At 43.5% G+C, this 20,363-nt stretch overlaps 1 protein-coding gene across 1 annotated transcript in view; it reads right to left on the bottom strand.

The window, feature by feature from the left end:
• MXI1 (MAX interactor 1, dimerization protein) overlaps positions 1-20,363 on the bottom strand; it is a 47,173-nt gene that overhangs the window by 9,613 nt on the left and 17,197 nt on the right. Inside the window, exon 3 of the mRNA XM_009881552.1 lies at positions 20,011-20,040. Within this exon, the coding sequence (XP_009879854.1) occupies positions 20,011-20,040 (30 nt within the window). The remainder of the gene's footprint in view (positions 1-20,010; positions 20,041-20,363) is intronic.

Genomic DNA, 20,363 nt, shown 5'->3' with positions numbered 1-20,363 from the left:
GAAGCCTGGCCCTGGCTCGGCACAGCCCCTCCTTGCACTTGGCTCTGCCTGGCTGCAGAGGGCTGTAATTTCACAGCCTGCTCTCCTCTCCAGCTCCCAATGACATCATCTGCTCTGATTATATAAAGCACGAGGAGGAAGCCTTTATTTATGCGTGCTTTTTGCTCACAGCTTCAGCTGTCTCATACGCACCCAAATCCCACTGCAGGAACTGGGCTCCCTTTTGCCTGGATCAAAACTGCAGTGCAGAAAAGGTGTGGGTGCAAAAAAAAAAAAATAAAAAAATTCCCCATTTCCTTCCCCCAGCCCTCTGAGGACATTTTTGAGGGGTTTGGGTAGGAATCAACCTACCCCACCACTCTATACCACAACAAGCTGGGCACAAAGCCACCAGCCTCTTCCCTGCCTGTGAGGTCCCTAAAGAGCTGAAGGACCTGTGGTGGCAGCTCCAAGCCCTGTGTCTGCTGGTCACAAAGGGGCTACACAGGGGCTAGCTACCTACCTCCAGTGCCCGAGGAGCCTCCTGCTAGGGCCAGCCCCTGGAGAGACTGCAGCTTCTTTGCTAGGACAGGTTTTGGGTCTGTAGGGTTTTTTTTCCAGCTTCCACCATAGGAAGAAGCAGTAGAAACTGAAACAAGAAACTTTTCTCTGCCAAGGGGTCAGCCAAACACAGGTGCACACTCAGCTCTGAAGCAGCAGGTTTACCACATTCAGCAGCATCCCCTAGTCAGACACCGCTGATAGACTTTGCTGAATCAAGGCCCAAACAGCTGCAAAACACACACACACACAAACACTCTTCCCATCTTTAAAAGATCAAGCCTCCCTCCCAGCAGGAAATGACCAACTCGCCTCCAGCATTTCAAAATGCTGAATTCTGATTTTTCTATGTTGAAAGAAGGGAGCATCTGAGGGAAAAGAAAAGCATTTCCCAGATATTTTTTGTACTATGCCTGCAGGTCTATAGGGCTTGAATTCAACAGTGGATTTAAGCATGTGCTTAACATTAGGAATATGCTCAAGTCCCATTGAGGCTAAATCAGACACTTTATCTCCAAGAGATGTTAAAAAAACAGAACCAAACCAAATAAGAACCACCAAATGAACCAGCAGAAGGAAGATCCTAACATGGAAAAGGACATTATCATCCTTCCCCTCTGCCCTCCTCCTCTTCCTCTACACCTTTTCAAAGTCGAGTCTAATTTAACCCTGAAATTAGAAACTTTGTTTGGATTTCAGAGCTAATAGATTGCTTAAAAAATTCAGGAGGTATCACTGGTTAAAGAAAGCAATTCCTGGAGAAACACAAGTGACCCCACATAAATAATTCATTGGATGAGAATGATTTTGAGATAAAAGTAATGAGAAACACATGCAAAAACCACAGGGCAGGGAAAATGGGGGAAAAAAATACAGTTTCCTTCTAAAAGCAATTCACAGGTCAGAGGCATGCTTATCTCTAACAGCCATCATACAGCGATGTTTTTTCCTTACTCCTGTCTCTAACCCCCAGCCCATCTCTCTCTGCATCTGTATCACTCCCTGCTTTACTGAACGCTTGTCTTCAGTGAAGGAAGAGGAGGTTTTGCCAAGCACCTGGATCAGGAGCGGCGAGGCAGCCGGGCGATGGGGGCCGAGCCGGTGCTTTCTCTGCTGCAGAGCATTATGCAATTGCTGTGAGCCCTCCAGCCACGCGCAATAAAGCTGCGGTGGCGTCCAGCCAGCCTGCAATAAACACACTCACACCCGCTCACCTCAATTCCACAGGACACCAGAGACGAGACACCCGTTTTAGAGGAAATTTGGCTCAGAAATATGCAGTTAAAAGTTAACAATCTCCACCTGAGCTGTGAAATCATTCAGAGCAAGCCTTGCTTTCTGATTTTAAATAGGTCTCTTCTCACGATTATTTATTTTCCTGCATTTGCTCTGGGTTGAAGGAGATACTTGCTTATTTGCCTCTTTTGTTTCAAGTCAATTTCTACCTATGGCTCCCTGGCATGTAGGAGTATTTCTATCGCAAATGCTAATAAAATGTACCATGAAAAAGTAATCGGGGAAAAAAGCCATCAGGGAAAAAAGCCTTTAGATCTTTAAATGATAGAAAGGCTTAAAAATAATTAAGAGAAACAAAGCAATGAAAATTTAGGATCGACAATAAAAAGACTTGACAGCACATTATAAATAGGAATTTAAAGGAACAAAAAAGTTAAATGGGCAACATTTTCAGCCTGATCTTAACCATACCAGATCTGTCCGCAAAAGTTAAAGATGAGCATGAACCCAACTCTATTCTCAAACGTAGGGCAGATGAAAAACAAACCACAAATGAAGAGACCCATGATTAAACTATAGCAAAACCAATAATAGTAACAAAAACAAAAAACGAGGCAATGCAGCTTTTCAAAGTCACACAAATCAGTGCTCCTCTGACTGGTGACAAGCTGCATAACTGGGCGATAACTGGTGGTACACTGCTTAAGAAAGCAGCATCCTGATTCAAGCCCGTAATCGGAAATGAAATACAAACAGCAATGTATTGATGCGTCCTGAAACAGCAGTGTTTTGTCCAAAGACCACCTCAGTCACAAAAGCAAGACAAGGTGCATCGGGAAAGGAAGCATCTTACCAAAGAACAGAAATACTTGGAAAAAAAAGGCTGTTCTTGTAGCACACAAACCCTTCCCCACATCTGGAACAGAAGCTACAAACCTTAAGATAAGCATAAAGCAATGATTTTAACTTAAAATACATATTGTACATCTTGAAAGAGGCTCTTCTACAAACCCGACTATCCCCCTGAGCCCAGCACGGCCTTGCACCTCAGAGCTAGCATATGGCCAAGCGCACCCCCACAGGCACACAGGAATTACCTCTGTCCCCAACTCTTCTAGATAGGAAGACTCATCATTGATTTCAACTTGGAAGAGCTTCAGGCTTTTGGCAAACAAAGTCTGCAAGACCAATGAACCTTGTGCCAAGTGGTCTGTTGCTACCTCTGCTCCATTCCAGCATGGGTCTTTCTAGCCTACTACTGCAGTCTGGAGGGTGACATGATGTCCCCACCTCTCTCCACGTCACACAACTGTCAAGGTCTCTCCCCTTCCTGAGGTCCTTCTGGGTATGAAACTGAATACTATTGAGGGCCCTCCTAATTTCACTGCAATTTTGAAAGCAAATTAATTCCTTCAAGGCCTTTCAAAATCAGAAAAGGGGAAGAGAGAGACAGAAGGAGCGGAAATCAGGTAGTCTCCAACTCCTTTGTGTTGGAGATCTCCCTGTGGGGGATCTGGATAAAAGATCAGGCTTTTCTGCAGGACAGGTGTCTCCTGGGTTGCAGTATGGAGGGATGATAGACACTTTCAGCTGTATCGCCCAAAGGCTGACCAGTCTATCCACACTGTGCAGACATTATGTGTAAATCATGTTCTTCGGTGGGTGAAGGGGTTGGCCTACAAACACCCTGAGTTATGTGGACACGTGAGAGAGCCTCTACTTCCAGGACTCAAGGCCACAGCACCGCAGACATGGCTGTGAAAATGACACTTTTGGAAGACTCGGGGTCCGACTCTCGTCTCAGAGGGCACTTCAGGGAGTAGGATTGCTCTTATCTCACACTGAGTCTCTGTTACCTTCCTTTTCTCTCTGTCCTCTGACCAGCACTGCAAAGGTTGGACTGTTTGCTCTACTCTGCTATCATTAGCCATCATCCTTCAGCCTGCCCAGGTTGCTTCTGTCCTCTTCTCCAACAGTCTACTGGACTGGAAACTCTTTGGAACAAGAATACAGTTGCCAAATGCACTGACGTCTAAACAGTATCCTGTGGCTGCACTCAGAAATCCTAAATCAAGCAGATCCCAAACAATAAGACTAAAACAACATTATGATTCTGAAGCTGAAGCGATGTATCTGGGGCTATTTTTATTCACACAATAACTTCTGGGCCTTTGGGTCCTGTTTGTTGCATATCTTGAAGTTTTTCGCTTTCAACTAGAGGGCTAGAATACAGAAGCTTCGTTTAAATGAATAAAATCATAATTAAAAAAGACCATCTGTAATCCCCTGACTTTCAAAACTAGGATGCATAAAGGAATGGCAAAAACTGATGCTCACAGTAATAAAAATGATACCATTTTGGAAGGTGCCACCTCCAGAATGAACTCACAGCTGTTCAGTAACATGACTGCTCATCCTTTCCTAACCCCTTTGATCTTCAGAGACACCAACGAGACAGACTACTTCAGCTCAGTAGAAAAAGATCAAATACAACAGCCTGTGCTTCACAATGAAAAGGTGATGAGAGCAGCATAGGTGGCCATCTGCCCAGCAGAGGAATGGAGTCAATCAATGCCTGGCATTTTCTCTCGCCCCTTCATTTTCATCCAGATCTAGCACTGAGCTCTCAGTGCCCGTTCATCAGTTTCTCTTCCCTCCTCCCAGTTCTTTTTGCCTTTCTTTGAAAGCAATTAGGACAGTTGTTAAGAGATGTCAAATAGCAACAGATGCTCTGGAGTGGAGTCTATTATTATTTATCAAAGTTAATCCTCCCTAAAATTATATATTGAGGATCTACTATTATTGATCTTGGCCATTAGCCATAAAGTATTTTAATCCCTGGTGAATATAATTAACTGAATTTTACTGTAGCATAATATACAATGTTACCAGCTAAACCCCTTTTAGGCTAAGCTGCACTTACAACAGTATGCTAAACCCTATAGCCATCACAGGCCATAAATGCTCTACATCACATTCTCCTTCTGACCTAAAAACACAACCTAGTTGCCACCAGTATGGTCACATCTAGGTACCTCTTGCACAAGATCATTCAGCACCAACTTTTCAATCATGCTCACTGCTGACCATGCAGGTATCGCAGTTTTGCTACCCTAGCAGTAAAATACGGTTTCAATCCTGTATTTGGCTATCAGGCTAACATGCAATACAAGCTGTAAACACCAACATGCAACCCGGGCCAGTTACTTACAAAGCCCTGACTATCCCAGTCTAATAAAAACTTCATCTTTGTTAAAAGGTGGTTAAAAATAGATCCCATCTTTAAATAGCCAACGGTGTCCTGCGCCCTCATTCTCACTAATACCATTGTAATTATCCTTCTAGGGATACTCAGTGTGCTTACAGCCACCGTCTGGCAATGCTGCTCCAACCAGTGCAGAGTCCTCCTCCATGCCACCAACACGCCTGCAAAGAAGCTGCACCATTCATCAGAAACCTGCCTCACTGAAGAGGAGGCAGTAACCTGCTTTGCTGCGACCTACGGATTTTCAGCTTTACTGCTAGAATTAGGTCACTGGCAAAGATAGCCAAGATTTTCCAAACTCGCCAGCTATTCTTGATTATTCTGTTCAGAGGTTTCCTGGCTAAGCACCATGCCTTTGAAAAGAAATGAGGAGGTATTTCAGGCTCCTGCAAGGTTTCTGCACTCAGACACCAAGAAGCAGGCATGTTCTCACTCCATAATCCTCAACTGCCTCTAAAACTGCCAGGCAACGGGAAGAGGTCTCCAGATGGGATCTACTACCACCAAGTCCTTGCAGCTTCTCAAGGAGAAATCAAAGATGTTGCACACCAGAAAACAGATGAATTCGCAGGGATCTGCAGAGATCCTTGAAGGCCACCTGCCTGTACTAAAACTGGAAGAACCTGAGACACTAGAGAGCTTCCCACCAAGCAGCTGGCAGGTGCCCCTGGAGTGCTCACCTGGCTGCAGTGGAAAAGCTACCCAGGGTCCACAGGGTGCCACAGCAGCAAAGGCATAGGCAGTACCTCAAATCAGAGCCTCTGTTTCTTTGAATTACTACTGAAAAAGACCCTGGACTTTGATGCCTACTAAATATAGTCAGGTTTTAAACTAGTAACACCACTAACTAGTTGAAAGAAGCAAGCACTTGCTTTCTAAGACAGATATTTGTCCATTAGTGAAAGAACAAAGGATGCTACCAACTTGTTATTTGGGAAAACATATTTCCTGTTTTCAAAATAATAAGCGGGGAATATGCTGATATCAAGACTATATTCTGATCTGGCACTAGAAGTTATATTTGTCTTTAAATTTTTTTTTTTAATTACACAGATAAGCTATTGCTACTAAAAGTATTTTTACTGTTCATTAAGATAGGACAGTTTTCCCACCCACACATTTATTTTCTGAAGCTATATTCCAGTTTCCCTACCTCATGGAAGAAAACCGCAATTCCTAATGAAAAAATATTCGAAGAATGTGACCATTTGGAATACTTGTTTACACAAAATCTCTTCTGCCAGAAGGAAAGCATGTGTTCTTCATCTAATACCTCTTCACACTGTCAGAAATATTTAAGGAGTTATCAAACATCTACTGTACCTTTCAGGTATAGAGGGCATGCATCTGGAACAGAGGAAGCAGCGCATGTAATTTCACCTTGTAAAATTATTTTGAATTTAACCTCAGACTTTCCAGGAAAAATAAATTACCAGCCAAGGTCACTATCAGATGTATGTTTGGAAAAAAGCACTAGAAAGGAGAACTTAACAGATCTATTTTTCCTATTGGATATGGATTTTTGCACACAAAGAACAGTAATACTGTATTTCAGAAGCCTAGGAGTTAGCTAACATTAAATGACAAACAGCTTTAACAGAAGTTAACTATGTACGTTGCTCAGCAGGGGAACCTGAACAGAGAAGCACAGGTCCCAGCACTATGACAGCAGATGCGTCATGTCCTGATCTCATACATCCAGAGGTACCAGGAAAGAATAATTTTTGAAAGTAGGTACCAGAAAGTGTGAAAACACACCTTGCTTCTGCTTAACTGGTGTGATGTGCTAACACAAACTCATTGTCAACACAGTTCTTCCAAAGAGGAGCAGGCTTTATCGCCTAGAAAATTAAAACAATGTAAACTTCGGGGAAAAAAACCCACAACAACAACAAAACAACCCCCTTGTCTTGCCCTTTCCCTTTAACTACCCTTGACACCTTCCTTGCATTGTCTATCTCTCCTCTGGGCACATGTGAAGGCCGAGAGATGGAATAATGCTCAAACCTCAAACAGGGAAAAAGCATGGAGCTGGCCACTTGGAAACCACTTCCTTGGGCAGGAAGCAAGACAAAATCTATCCATAAGACATGAAAATTGCTTAACTTTTTTCAGCTCAACTACAAAACTCCTAGTGCTTCCAACAGGGCTCAAAAGTCATTATATTAAGCACAGGACATTCTACCTAGTGAACTCTTGATCAGCTGGGGAAGATCATTATGATCACTGCCTGGGTCAGCAATGCCACAAAGGGATACAATTCTAATTCCCCCAAACCAAGAACAGCTGTAGTTGAGTAAACTAACATTTGTGGGAGGATTAGCTGCCTTACGCCTGCTCACTCTGTATTCTCCCAGCAGGAAAAGGCTTAGGATCCCACCTGGGAACAAGCCAACCACTGGAAGGTTCATAGTTTTTTTTGGAAAGAAAAATAATTAAAAAAAAGAAAAGAGCAGGATAGGAGCTGGAACACCCCAGTCCTCTAGTTTGGTGGAAACTGGTTTCCATTGCTCAACTATCAGGACAATATTAAGAAACTACATGAGTTCACAGAAATACCTGCAGTGGCACTGCATTATAATCACAATCACACCCCTCCTTCCTTGTTTTTCTGTAGTGTGTATGTCCCTCATAAGGCCTCATGAACTTAGGCAAGATAATTTACTGCTTCATGGTCAGGTATTTTCTATACAGCATCCCATCCTGGGATCACTCCTTGCTGTTTTCAAAAATCATGGTGTTAAAAATAGTAGTTATGATAATAAAAACCCAAGAAAAATAACAAAAACCAATTTTCACTGCAAACCATTCACCTGGGGAGAGGCTGCAGTGAGTTTCCTCATCAGGAGAGCCAAATTGCAGACCAGAAGCACAGATTTCTTGACTTTCCTAGTGCTGTGCTAGCCAGGAGCTTGCAGAGTTTGCATGCACTTTCAGGAAGGGCAAAGCAGCAACTGAACAGAGCTGACATTTCAACTCTGTCCACAAGCAGGAAAGGGCTGTGCAGCAGGCAAGACCTTCAAGTGAGAGTCAGGAGACATGTCTGCAGACAGCTTGCATGACCTCAGGTAAATCCCTTGAGGAACTGAAGCACGCACTGCTCATCCACAAAACTGAGCTAATCCTAATTCCTTCACAGAGTACCGTACAGCTAAATCCACTCTTGGTTTTCAGGTGCTCATGTAGCTCAGCAATGAAACCGGCATGTGAAGTGCCTAGAGAGTAGGACACCTACCTGAGGTCTCCTCTTACCTCTGTCCCAAGAAATTCCCAAGATGGAATTTCAGCAAAGTTCAAAGGAGTTTAGTCAGGATCAGGACAAGATGAAGGCTGTATTGTTGCATTTCCAATCAAGCAGTCATAAAACTTTTTACTTCTTCAAAACATTTAGTTTCTGATGTCCTACTGTTAATCCAATGCGTCCAAAAGATTATGATTTAGGCCCCATTAAAAAAAAAAAGTAGCTCAGACATCACATGATTTTAAAAAAGCAAACAACAAAAAAGAAGCCTTTAAGAAAATCATGCAATTTGCTTTCTCTGGATGGCTGAGGGGAAGTGCAAGGCAGCACTGCCTGCACAGACCTGAGCACCCGCTTGGAGGGCACATGGGAGTCCCCTACTTCTGTACAACAGCTTTCACCCCGATCTCTGCTAGCCATTTACAATGAGTCCAACCCGCAGTATAACCCCTTTCCCATTCTGCTCTTTCCCAACCACATGTATTTTTCTCAGAGGTCACTAAGAAAAAACCCACAAATCAAAGAAACTCTAAGAGATACTCATGACTCCAGGGGGCCATTGCATGCTTTCCTGAAGTATATGACACCAGATATGAGATTTCCCCTTTTTTCCTCCTTTGAAATCCCTTCGCTGAAATGCATCCCCATATGTGCTTTTCCCAGTGAACACCAAGCCTGTAAGCTGCTTTTCCAAGCCAAGAAAAGTTTAAAAGAGGTCACGCCACACAGAACAGGCTCTGCGCATTTCCTAAGAGGGTCATATTACGTAGAATATCCACCCGAGACAAAGTGTTCCCATCCGGTTTTCCACTTGTTTTGGCATCAAAGTTGCTTTTCTGGGTATGTGAAGTGGCAAACACATGTATTAGGAAAAGGGAAGATGAGGGTTTTTTTCCCCCCTATTCCCTTATCTTGACCAGAATTCCTCAGCATACTTCTAGGGTCTAACAGATTGATTCTTGCTATGAAAGCTGATTACTGTTATTCAGTGTTTGGGACTCTCCACACACACAGAGGCTCTCAACTTTGGATGGCTTTTTTGCTTCCCTAGAAAAACGCTGATGTAATTTTCTTATTAGTTAGATGTTAGGAAAAAACTTTCTAGTGGCAACAACAGTTAATCAGGGCAATAGGTTGCACTGCTTCCCTGGGTAATCCTGCTGTCAAAGGTTTTTAAAGCCATGCTAGATTGGCACCTGTCTGGAAAAGTTTAGATAGCAATTATCCGGCCTTGGGGTGAGAGGACAGACCAAAAGAGTGCTGCAAACCCCTCTCAGCTCCATCTTTGTCAGCTTCACAAAACACCACCTAAGTTTGAAAAGTGCAGTTTCTTGCCCTGCTTTAGGCACAGCGCCTGAGCCAGCTGCAAGGGCAGTGTGCTGAGTCTCTGGAAAGCGAAGGGGAATTTTGCCTTTCTGAGCTATGACCCCGGTGACAGAGCAAAAGATATGGTCCAGAGTGGAAGCTGTAGCTGCTACATGCAGCCAGAAAAGAGCAGTAATGCCACATGTGTGGGAGCAGGCAGGCAAAGTAAAAGTGACGATCCAGAGCCATCTGCAAGGCACAGTTTCCACCACCACTATGAGACAATGCCCTGCCCTGCAAGGCAGCAAGGAAAGGACAGCAACAAAGCAAACAACAGGAGGGGCTGCAGGGAACAGGAACCCCCAACCCCAAGCCGCTGAAACCAGTTACACCCCAGTCACCCCAGCGAGCTTCTCTGTAAGCAGTTATGCAGCTGCAAACATGGAAAAGAGCAGCCAACTCTGAGCAGCGCCAGGATCCAGTCTATGAGAAACACTGGAAACAAACACAGATCAAAGGGAAACACCAAGCTGTATACACAGCTGGGGCTGTCTTCCCCTGTTAAAAAGAGATGGGCACGTAGATTTTAACTGCAAGCTCTTTGTGTGTGCTTGCACGTAACTGTGTGCATCTGTGCAAACCTGAGTAGTCATCCCGCATTGGGCCTCTTGACATTACCAAAGTGTAGCTAATGATTGGTATTTTCCGAGCTATGTGGAAGATTCCCATACAGCTGAGCAAAATCTGACTGGGCAACCCACAACTCAACCCACCCCATGGAACAAGGCCAAGCAGGCGGGAATGAAAGACATGGGAGATACAAAGCAACTTCTTTTGAACCTCCAATTTCCACAATAATTCTGCTACACTGCTCCCCCTTTCAGAATAACTCATTTGGAGAATTTCACAGAGTTTTCAGAAGGAGCAGAACACTTCCGATCTAAGGGCTGGACTTTGGCCATGTGGAATTACAGTGAATTACCCCAAGCATTCAACAGGTTGTGTCTTTAGGCAGCATTGGAAAGTCCCTCCTGGGAGGAAAACGTGCAGGACACAGAATCATAGAATGGTTTAGGTTGGAAGGGACCTTAAGGATCATCTATTTCCAACCCCCCTGCCACGGGCAGGGACACCTTACACTATATCAGGTTGCTCAAAGCCCCATCCAGCCTGGCCTTGAACACTTCCAGGGATGGGGCATCCACAGCTTCTCTGGGCAACCTGTTCCAGTATCTCACTACCCTCATAGTGAAAAATTTCTTCCCAATATCTATTCTAAATCTCCCCTCTTCCAGTTTGAAACCATTACCCCTCATCCTATCATCCATCACCGAGAACTTCCTGGGTGAGCTGGAGCAATCCCTGCTGCATGATCAAGCTCTAAGTGGAAAGAGCAGGGGAACACACTACAGTAGCAGATGGAAATGTTGACAGCTGCCTGTTCTCAGGTCCCAAGAACACTCTCGGCTGATCAGGCTCTTCTTAAAGACTAGGGATAGCCACAGTGAGCTCCTCAGGGCTGATCTCACATCTGAACGCTCCTGTTCTATGCCTTTTCTTTCCTGGGCTGCTCATAGGGAGAGCTACCCACACACAAATAAGCAGCAAAATTAAGTCCAGCATCAACTTCCTTTTCCTTTCCACAGGTCTCCTCCAATGGGCGCGTGGCTTCGCTAGACTTCACCTTTGTAGAAGCGTCCTTGCCCTTTCTGTACAAATACATTCACTTATTCATATCAAGAGCAACATTTATCAAATTCCCTCCTTTTGTTGTTGCATCATTCACGGTATTGGACAGTAAGCCGTTCAGTACCCTTGGCACTGCTCTCCAAATGACCAGACACAACAACAGCACTGCAGACACAAGCAGGGGGAGAAACAATTGCCCAAGTGAAGGACTAAGTATTCATTTGAGAGTCATTAAGAACTGTGCTTCTAAATGATTCAGATACTCTTAGATATTCCACCCTAGCTCAGCAACCAGCCAACTCAGAGATAGCAGCCTGCACTTGACTTTATAAGCATGACTAAGTTTTGTGCGGCTGTTTACTACCTACCACGATAAAAACCACACCCTTATCACACAAACCGTTATCAGCCTGGACCATGCGTGAACCCACTGATGCGACTCGCAGAGTCTATTTCCATGAAAGTAACACTGCATTTCAAGCTCACATCCTGTTTCCACTAGAGGTTTCAGTGCGTAAGCTTTTTTCCTAACAATTTCTGTTATGCCTACTTCAGCCCCTCCTGGGCAGAAACCCTTGTACAGGCAGTAAGTTTCAACATCATCATGCAACTGCTACATCCCCTTTCCTGCCTCACCTTCTATGACCCAAACATGATCATTTGCGGAATCTCCCATTCAGGACAATCCCTTCTTCACCTTGAGTCCTAAGGTACTCTACTTAAACTCCTGGGCAAAAAAAAAAAAAAAAAAAAAAAAGAGCAAAAAGCATCCATCCTTTAGCAGAAGCTTTTCATTTTTCCCTAAATAAGTCACGTTGCTTTATGAATGCACTCTCAAAGGTAAATAATTAACAGGCAAGAGGGACAGAAAATCTCATTACACAGCTAATGGCAAGTCATGCTCAGGTAGCAGTGTACACATAAAGGGTACCTTCAAAAGACAGCCCTTAATTTTTTTAATGGAACATCAGGCAGAAAACCTGACTCATCCCATCTCTCTGGGATCCAGGGATTCCTCAGTGCTCCTCCAGACTCGGAGAAATCCAAAACCTTTATATGAGATTCAGTCTGCTTCTGACAAACTCAAGTACCACCTTTGAATAAGGGGATACTCTAATTTTGCAAAGGCACTGTAAGGATTTACCAAAGAGCACACACACAGTGCTAGGCAGAGATCATCAGTATTTCTACACAAATTCAAGCTCTCAAGACACACAGAAAGGGAGGCAGATAGATGACACCATCTACCACTATGTTCTGCCATAGCCCTGACTTAGCCCTGTCCATGTTACCCGATGGTTTTATGGGAGGAGAATTCCTGACCCTTGGTTGCACACTGCCCATTTAATTGTTTTATGGTTGTCACATGCATTGTTTGGGAGCAAACCTGCCTGGTCTGTTTGCCCACAGCTATGCAAACCGCTCGGGGTGACCAGCACCATTTGCAGCCAGGCAACAACCACAGCAACTGCAAGATGAAGCCCTTTGCTTTCATTTCCTGGAAAAGGCTATGAACGCCTGTTACACACTTGCATTACCCACCACAGCACCCAAAACTAAGGGGTGCTAAGACCATACTGCACCAAGCCCTGCCAGCCACCCACAGCAGCAAAGGTACCTTCACTTTGTGCCTCTCCTCACTTTTCAGATGGGAGAAGGAGTGAGGGCAGCAAGACAGTACCATGCAGCACCTCCTGGCCCTGGGCAACACTGACAGGGAGGACACTAAGCGGGACACAAGTAATGAGGATGAAGTTTTGAAGGAAGCAGAGGTGGGACAGGCAAACTTTTGTGAAGGAGAGGAAAAGCAAGCAACTGCCTGGAGACAGGGATCGATGCAAATTTGTTCCCACATGCCCATTACTCCAGGTAGAAAGGAGAATGAGAAAGTTTCTTGCCTACATTTCCTATCCCACACTGAATTTCCTTTGGTTATCACAAGTCTGCATGGGCTATGTTGCTATAATACACCCAACACACGTACCAGATATAGATATAGATCAGCAGACACAACTCCAGCTTCTGCCCCAAGAGTACAAATTCCTGAAACTTGTAGTTAACAGGTAATGTGTCTCAAAAATCATATTCCTATTACCTCATCTAAGGCAGAAACTCACCAAGTCGATTTTAGCTAGTAATGCTTTCAGGCCCATGAGTAATGTTAGTCACTTGAACAAGAAAAGTTGTTGCATCAGAATTTCTGGCTCTTGGCACTTCAAACAGCACCCCAGAAAAAAAAAAAAAAAGGAGGGGGAAAGCACCTGCAAACTCTCCAGAGATGCTTTTGGGAGAGATGTGGCAGGTACAGAGCCCTGACACGATTGAAAACTGAGCCAGGAAAGCTGAATGCTTGACTTCCTACCTGGGACCAGATTCTTCCCCAGTCCAAGCTCACTGATTACAGAGGGGATTTGCCCAGTCATTATTTTTCTCTGGACAGCCATAAACATACAGAACTGGAGCATGTTCAGCCTGAAAGAAAACTGTAGCAACACAAGTAGAAATTTGAGGATGCAAGTTTGGGAAGAGATTCAAGAACCAAAGCTGGCAATGATGCATTCCAAATCAGATACCATCTAAGTACATAGGACTGCTTTTATTACACATCCACAGCAGCTACCAGACCCCCTCCTGGCTCCCTGAAAGCAGTAAATAACCAGTAACATACCATTTGATACCTCTTCTATTCAGTACTCTGGAAATCTTAAGTACAGGATGCTGAATGAAGAACTCAGCCAATCAGTGGGGAAACCTGACTGCAGAGCATGTTTCTTTCTAAGATGGGGGTCACCTCTAAACTCTCCCTTCTGGGAGGCAAGATCACGAAAGGATTCTCAGCATCAGACCATTATGGTAAGGCCAAGCAGATTGTGCTGACAGTTCTTTCCACACTATGGGAGGAAAACACATCAGAAAGCATCCCTAAAACACATCTCATTTGAGAAGGACTTTGTAATAAATATCTGTTTCTGAAAAATGGCTTATAGCAGTGATTTTATTGTGCAACATTATTGAAACGAAAAATTCTGCTTTGCGACAGTTTATCCAAAATAGTATTGTTCTTTTCCCCCTCTTTTTTCTCCAACTGCTATTGGATTCATAAGGGAGGTGTAGAGATCTGGGAGCAGAAAGGAAGGCAGGCATGCATTCATTCTTCACTGCATCACTCTGAATAAAAAAAAAATAAAATCATATTGAAACTAGAAATTCCAATATGAGCAGTACTAAAGGACTTCCAACAAAACGAGGATCATTTTGTTTCCTTCAAATTTTGGCATGGAGACTAACTGTCCCTTTTCAGCAGCTTTACTCAGAGTTCAAAATGTTCTGCTGCCCAGCCAATGTGAAACAAGGCCTTCACAGACTTTTGATTGTAACCGAATCAAAATACTGCTTCTGCACAAGGAGGCACTTCTCATGAACAAGTGTGGTGGTCAGACAAAGAGACCAATCCCAGTTTTACAACATCTGACCTGTGAGTTCCCAGAGCAATGCAAAGAAACAACCGCAATACAGCAAAAGGCAGACTGATGCTAGACGACGATGACAGAGCCTAAACGTATCCAGAAGGAATACTTCGCCAACAGCCTTACTCCACAAGCGACAGACTTCACTCTCTCCAGGTTGAGCAAAAACAGGCACAGCAGGGTAATAAGTTATCCAGTTCTCCTGAACTAGAGGAACATGCTTCAGCTCTGCTGAAAATTGTTAGTTCCAGCTGAAAATGGAAGCATCTGTCGTCCAAGTGACAGAGTTGAAGACAGCTGGCTACCTCCAGTTCTTGCTCCATACTGGCCATGGAGACAGGAGGGTTTAGCTACAGTTCCCACCAGGGGCAAGTCGGATCAGTGCATGCTCTGACCTTTGGATGTGTCAAAGAAAGATGCATGCTCAGCTGTGTTGGACATGGTTTGACTGCTGCAGGGAACATCACAGGTTCCAAGCTTTATTAATGAGGAAAACAATATGTACTGTCAATGTTTGCTACATGAAGTTAACATGAAAACAAAGCCCACTCCAGAGAACAAATGAAATTTACTGGATTAGTTTCTTGTTCCAGCTCTCCTGATAAATAGCACTGAACTCAACACCACATTGATTAGTTGCTTCAAGACAAACACTGATCTGATTGCCTTGGCAAGTATATATAGCACTACAGAAGCACAATCATCCATGTCTATCCAGAGTAGGAAGGATACTTTCATTTCCCTTCCCTCTATCTTCCCCAGCATAGACAGCATGTCTGCACTGTTTAAATACCCTGTGTTAAATGCTTTCCCCTCCTTCTCTTGCATTTTGCTAATAGACACACTCAAGCCCCTTTTCTAGAGAAATAGAACTAAACTGTGCAATTGCTGCAGAGCCTCAGAAGGCCCCACATTTCAGTACAAGCTGACCCAGGTCATGGTTTTCTCCTAAACGTTCAGTAGGGTTCCTCCTTTATCTCATTTGCTACCTCAAATACGCAATCTAGCATAACAGGCAGCTCTGCGTGACAAACTGTTTGGAGAAACACTCTGCAATAAACAGTCTCTCACGTTAAAGAGAGAATGGGTGGGGAATCACAGAAGATAGATGGGGGATCCTTGCAAGAGTCAGAAAGGCTAAAAAACACAGTACTCCATCATTGCTATGTGTTTGTCGTCTTCACTTTGTTTCTGATCATCTCAAAAGATATCAAAGAGAAAGGATCTTACATCACTTCATTTTGTGCCTTTACACTAAACACAACTCTTTAGCAGCTTGATTTAGAAGTTTTGTCTCCTTTAGACTGTGTCCTTTTTCATTTTAAACTAAGTATTTTTTCAGATCTCTCAGAATTTGTGGCTCTTCAGAAAATTCTAATTTCAGTGATTCTCCCAAGGTCTCTTTCCCTCCTTGGCTTTATCTTTTGTTTGAACTATATTACTATTAGCATAAGAAAAATCTGCCCAAATAACTCATTCTTTACCCCATTACTCAGCTTTGTTTTCGTTCCTTCTACTGTATTACAATGCACTCATCACCAAAACCAAATAGATGAATCTAGGATATACAGAAAAACTTTTTTTTAGTTGTTAAAATCTGATCAACAGCTTTACAAACATCTTTCTTGTTCTGTCAGGAGATGTAACTTTTCTGCCAGACGCCACCATCATGTTGGTCTACCAGAACTGCCACTTCACAGAGCGGCAGGGAAGTCATCTCAGTGCCCTGAACCTTCTCTTAATACCGCGCTGACCACATCCTTCCAAAACTGGCATGTGTCTAAAATGTTCACAGACAACAGTTAATTCTGTATCTATAACACACACCATTTAACTTAAGCCTGAATTGTATTTATTATGCTTTTTTGAGAAAATACTACACTAGCAAAGTTCATCTTTCAGTCACTTGCTTTATCATGTTTTCTTTTAGAAATGTTGCTTACGAATGAGTTTTTTGGTAGGCGTGCTAAAGGACTAAAAAGTATTGTTTAGTTACGCCTTACAGCAGATGAGAAGCAGAATACTGGTTTCTTGTTTAAATGCAAGCTATGACTCATCCTGGGCAGAGATAAACTGAAACACATACCCATTAAATAAAAAACACAAACAATTTTCCAACATGAGGATTAATGACAGATAATAACTATAAATTAACTTTAATCTTTTATAAATCAAACAAAGCCCCTCATATAAATGTCACTGCAATATCTTCAGATAAAAAAAACCCCAAACAACAAACCACCAAATCAAAGCAGAAAGAGAAGTCACTTAAATATTAATTGTAACATTTGGTACCAGATCAAACAGTTCCTTAGCAGAACCACTGGATTGTTCATGAAGTATTTCAAGACTAAGAAAAGGAGTGGAGCTTAAAACATTGCTTTAATTTTTAAATATATTTTTAGTTACTTTTCAACATCAAAGGGGTACAAGATTCTTAATCCTGATGCACTGAAACATCATCAGCTCTGCGATACTGAGTCCAAGTTAAATCGCATATTCAAAAAGGAGGAAGAGAGCATTTTGTTTTTCTACTATTCTCTTGCTACTGCTTGAAAGAAACTGTGTAATTGTTGAATGGGTTAAAACAAAATTTAAGCGAACATAAGAAGGCTGCTGTTCGCAGACAAGAGGGGAAAAAACAGAGTCAGAGACCTAATAGTGGACAATTTTGAAAATTATAGTGTGTGTCAATAATGGAGATAACCGTGAGATTCAAAAGGAATAATCTCAAATAATAGGGAAAATGAGCACCTGCCAGCCACAAAGCCATTAGTATCAGGGCTTTTATCTTTGCAACAGTTAAGTCTGTAGACACTGACAAACTTAACGACACAACAAATAAAACATGGGGAAAAGCTAACCAGGAAGCTATCCCCTTCACTCAGAAAACACTGCTGTGGTGTTTGAAAATAAATGCTTCCAGTATGAAACTCACTGTCCAAACTGTTGGTAACAAACACTGCAAACCCAGCATAGCCACAATAGGGTCTAGCTGGGTTTGCAGATGCACGTAGCTGATCAGGCCACAGCATCTGCATTGAGGGACAGACAATCCCAAACTAGAAGCAACAGGGTCCTGAACAAAGGTCCCAGATATAGGAGTTTGCCTGTACAGACTACCTAATGTCATTAAATGGTGCCCTTCCCAGAAGGATGAAAACCAAGGCCTTGTAAAACCATGCCTGAGACACAGACCTGGAATACAGTGCATCAGGAATGGGAAGCCCTGGAGGAAAGACCTTGTTGAGAAGGCTGATGGTTAGGAGTCTTCAACCTGCAGCAAGTGGGGACTAGGGAGCATAACTGAGACGGAAGGAGAGGAAGAGATACTACACCAACTGGGAATGAGAAGACAAATTCTGTAGCAAGCAAACAGCTTGTCAACATTCAGAAAAAGGTGGCATAAGGGGAAGCACAGGAAATAATACTCCTCTCACTAGTAACATATATAACGAAGTGCTGGACAGTAGTCAATCCTCACGATATCCCCACCCCAGGTAGTATTACTGTCCCCAGTAAAAGACGAGGAATCAAGGCAGAAACTTCCTCAACTCATACAGATAGCTGGTATCAGGCATATCCTAAATCCATCAACACTCGCCAGCCCTTAGCTAGACAGCAAGTATGTAATGCTGGCTGTGGAGATCGCACCCACAGAGAGTTTGAAGCTTCACTGCCTGCCCCACAAGCCTGAGGGTAGAAAAAGATGGTCACATATCCGTGCAAACTTGGCCATTGTGAGAGGACCAGGTTGATACAGGGAAAGACAGAGACAGTTCTGCTCTAAAGCTGTACTGAGGGCAAGCAGCATTTGCAGTAACAATTAGATATGCAAATAGCCACACTGAAAATTAGTGACAGTTTACTGTTGTCGTGGAGAAAAAAAAAGCACCCTTCGTTCTGGGTCAGACGCAAGCACTGCATTTTCTTTCCCTCATTGGTAAATAAAACTGTAGAGAGCATTGGAAAACCCAGGAGCCAACACTTCTCAACACAGCTCAACCTGGGACTGGGAAAGTTGAGACTCGGGGAGCAACACAACCCCAGAAAATCCTCCCTGCACAACCCCAGAAAGGGAGGACCGTTGACAACTCTGTAGACCCTCAAAGCTACCAGGAAGTAGAAGCACAGCCTGGAAGAAAACACCCACCCCATGCAAAGGCCAAGTTGCTTCCCAGCACTGCTGCTGCGGGAGGCAGATATGGGGAAGCCAAGGGCAACATGATGCACAAGGTACTCAGCTCCGATTCCCTTGAAGCTATATGGGAAGATCTTGTCTGAATGGAAATACACACTTGGCTGGAAGCCTCTGTGTATCTTTGGCCACACTTACATTCCTCCTATCCCTTGGTAAATGATGGCTGCTAGGAGGGAAGAGGAGGCAATCAACCTATTTAGACTCAGCTTTCCTACCCTGGGGGTTTCTTCATAGAAGCAGCTGGCCAGAGCACTGCCTTTGTTCCAGCAGCCACAAAAAAAAACCCCATACACCCCCCCTCAGCTCTCCTAAAATCCCACAGAAGAGCCAAGATAAGTTTATAATGGGAACACTGACACAACCTTAACTATAGCATCCTGAATGGAAGGCGATAATCTGATCTGTGTGTGAACTAGCTCCTCTTGTCTCAATGGCATTTATCTTACTTTAACTCCTGTTACAAAAGGGTTGAGTCATATAGCAGAGCTAGCCAAGTAACAAAACTGCAAGGCTTGCTAAAATTTCAGATTCAAGGATAAACAGGCGCAATCCTAAAACAGGTTAGAAGAGAGAGTCTCCACAGAAGCACGGGTAGCCAGACCTCTAAGCCTCTGGACAATGGTATTTTCTTCTGCCTTGCAGAGATTATCACAGCCCAGCGCAAGGGTGGGAGGGAGAGGGTGTAGAGCACAGGGCTCTGCCCTTGGGTTCGTGGTAACATGTATTACCCAGGGCCCAAGAAACCTGATCCCGTAGCAACCTCATGTATGGAAAGTGCCCCAATCAGATTTCACTGTGTCAGGAGAAGAACAGTATTTACTCTGCATACAGATTAGTCACAAAACTGGGTCACTTCATGCTTTTCAGAGAGAGAAAAAAACAACCAATCCCAAGCTTCTTTTTCAGATTTTTTTTGTGTCTTCCCCCCGACTTTTAAAACTACGTGATGCAGTGTGGTCATTCACAGCTGTCTAAGCTGATCAAACAGTGTCTGTATGTGTAAGGTTAAAGCACATTACACTCACTAGGCTTGCATTTCTTAGAATTCAGCTCATTAGCTACTTACCGGTTCTTTTCTAGTTCGTTGTGTGTAGACCTGGAAGATAAACAAAAATTTGGATTAGCCACCTTTGACCTCTTGGCGCCAAAGTTCAATCGCTGCAAGCCGTACACATCCCAAGTGGCATACTGCAGTGTAAAGCCAACCAACTACATACATTAAAATCTACAGCTATAACTTCAGCCTCCCTGCCAATAGGAGATTCCTCCCCTCCTAAGTCTGTATTTACCTGCTACGTGCAAAGCTGGCACTCTTACTGGTGCTACAGAAAATGTTCTTTGGAGACTTAAATGCACACAAAATCTCAGAGAGGCAATGATTAAAACAGGGGACCAGAGTCAGCCATTTTCAGACTACTT

The sequence above is a fragment of the Charadrius vociferus genome, unplaced genomic scaffold (genome assembly GCF_000708025.1).
Source record: "Charadrius vociferus isolate BGI_N301 unplaced genomic scaffold, ASM70802v2 scaffold282, whole genome shotgun sequence".
NCBI classification, from domain to species: domain Eukaryota; kingdom Metazoa; phylum Chordata; class Aves; order Charadriiformes; family Charadriidae; genus Charadrius; species Charadrius vociferus.
The sequence above is the reverse complement of the archived record's forward strand: the minus strand, read 5'-3'. Positions and strand labels throughout refer to the sequence as shown.